This window comes from Pygoscelis adeliae, unplaced genomic scaffold, assembly GCF_000699105.1.
Source record: "Pygoscelis adeliae isolate BGI_AS28 unplaced genomic scaffold, ASM69910v1 Scaffold673, whole genome shotgun sequence".
Classification (NCBI taxonomy): Eukaryota; Metazoa; Chordata; class Aves; order Sphenisciformes; family Spheniscidae; genus Pygoscelis; species Pygoscelis adeliae.
This window is the reverse complement of record NW_008824383.1, coordinates 112,584-114,343: the sequence shown is the minus strand read 5'-3', so window position 1 is coordinate 114,343 and position 1,760 is coordinate 112,584. Positions and strand designations below refer to the sequence as shown.

The window sequence follows — 1,760 nt, the reverse complement described above, 5'->3', positions numbered from 1 at the left end:
TCCCGCCCTCCTCGGGCAGCACCGGGTCCCCGGGCCCCGGTGCTCCCGGCCTCCCTGCAGGCAGGGCCAGCTGCCTTGCTGCCTGTGCTCTTGCCTGCCGCGCAGGGACGGCTGGCAGAGGCCGGGAGCCCCCGAGGGAGGCGGCTGTTTATGACAACGGTAGGGCAGCCTGAAGTCCCGGTCATGGCTGTTTCCAGAGCGCTGTGCGCACAGGCTGCGGGATTCACTGCTCTATAATTAGGCTTTGTGTTCACTGCCAGGAATGGCTTTCAGTGTAAGATAAATAATACGTGTTTGCACTCCTGCTATGTAACTCGCATGAATTTTTTTTTTTAACCGTGCTGTAGCCGTGTGTACCCCGTAGCCAGCCAGGTTTGCCCTCCAGAACTAGGGAAGGGAGAACGGTAAGATGCTTTAGAGAAGAAGTGTGTGTTGTGAGATGAGGCCAGAGAGACCCTGCGTGTCAACGTGGCTGGGCTCCCTCCTGGGACGCCTGAAGCCCTTTCCCCTCTGGGGGAAGCTGTGGGGAGAGACAGGAATCCCGATGAAGCGCTGGCTTGGGCAGATGTAGGCAGTTGGGGACAGCACGCCTCCAGAGGCTCACGAAACACTGTAGAGAGCACTGTGAAGGTTGTGTGTTACCGTGGACGGGACGGTTGTAGCAACGATCCACTGGCTATGTTGGGTGTGATGCTGTGGCGTTTGTCCTCTCTCTGCGTAAAGCGTCTAGAGATCAAACAAATGCTTCCAGGCGGTGCCTGGCCCAGCTCTGCACTGCGCAGTGCTGACACGGTAGGACTCCCAGCGATCTTGTCCTGTGTCTGGCCATTTCTGTGGGCACAGCAATAGCAATCGCATAGCTGGAGGGTTCTCTGCAGCTCCACCTGCTTGGCTTTAGGGCCTGGGATGGGGTCAGCAGTGGGGACGTAGGTGAGGGTGATACCAAACAGGACGTAAAACCTTTTGCCACAAGCTCGAGCGTAGGATGGAGCAGATCTAGCTGGGTGTAGGGCAGGGGTGACTTTGGCCGTCTGAGCAGGAGCCCGATGGTGGGTAGACCCCCTTTGGCAGTGTGCGGTGGCAGCAGCTTGGGGGCTCTGCTCTGCTCCTTGGTGCTCCCGTTGGTCCCCGAGGAGGGAGCCCTGGGCTTGGTGTGCGTGGCACTTTCTGCGCTCCCAGGAGAGCGTCTGACTGTCCTGTTTCTGAAGCCTGGCTGCATCTCCTCCCCTCCCCCTGCTGCAGTGTGGTTGGCTGCCGAGCGCCTGGTGCCTGCACTTCTGCTAGAACCGGAGGGCAGCGCGGCAGACGCTGTGGGAGCCGTGCATCGCTGCGGCCTGCGCTTCTCCGCGGCACTGGGGCCTCCGGGAGTGCCAACGCTGGACAAGCTGCTGCAGGCAGCCAGGTACCGCTCCTCTGTGGTGTGGGGTGGGGGAGGATTCCTATCTGGTGACTGAGACGGGCAGGGTGCCCAGCCGTTCTGTAACAAAGGACCGCTTTGAAGTGCAATTTCGGGCAGAGCTGATGAAAACTTTTCTCCTTGGGAAGCTTGCAGTTAGCCAGGTGGGCACAGAATTTCTCTGTGGTGATACCGAGGAGGGATGAGGGGGTTTCTCTGGCTTGCTTGTCCCAAGGATACGCAGCGGGCGTGCCTCCTGCTGCCAGACAAAGCCAGAGAAGCGATGACGGAGTCAGCTCCTAGCATACAGCAATGGCTCTCAAACTTTCCGAGCCTTGTTTTCCCCCTAAACCTTCTTCCCATT

General features: G+C 59.4%; 2 protein-coding genes across 3 annotated transcripts in view; one reads left to right on the top strand and one right to left on the bottom strand.

Moving 5' to 3' along the window:
• Positions 1 to 858, bottom strand: part of MRPL2 (mitochondrial ribosomal protein L2) — a 5,100-nt gene extending 4,242 nt beyond the window's left edge. Inside the window, exon 1 of the mRNA XM_009320229.1 lies at positions 790 to 858. Coding sequence (XP_009318504.1) covers positions 790 to 858 — 69 coding nt within the window. The remainder of the gene's footprint in view (positions 1 to 789) is intronic.
• A 386-nt stretch (positions 859 to 1,244) lies between these two features.
• KLC4 (kinesin light chain 4) overlaps positions 1,245 to 1,760 on the top strand; it is a 22,664-nt gene continuing 22,148 nt past the window's right edge. For both annotated transcript variants that reach the window (XM_009320226.1, XM_009320225.1), the window contains exon 1: positions 1,245 to 1,402. The gene's annotated coding sequence lies outside the window, so the exon portion shown is untranslated. The remainder of the gene's footprint in view (positions 1,403 to 1,760) is intronic.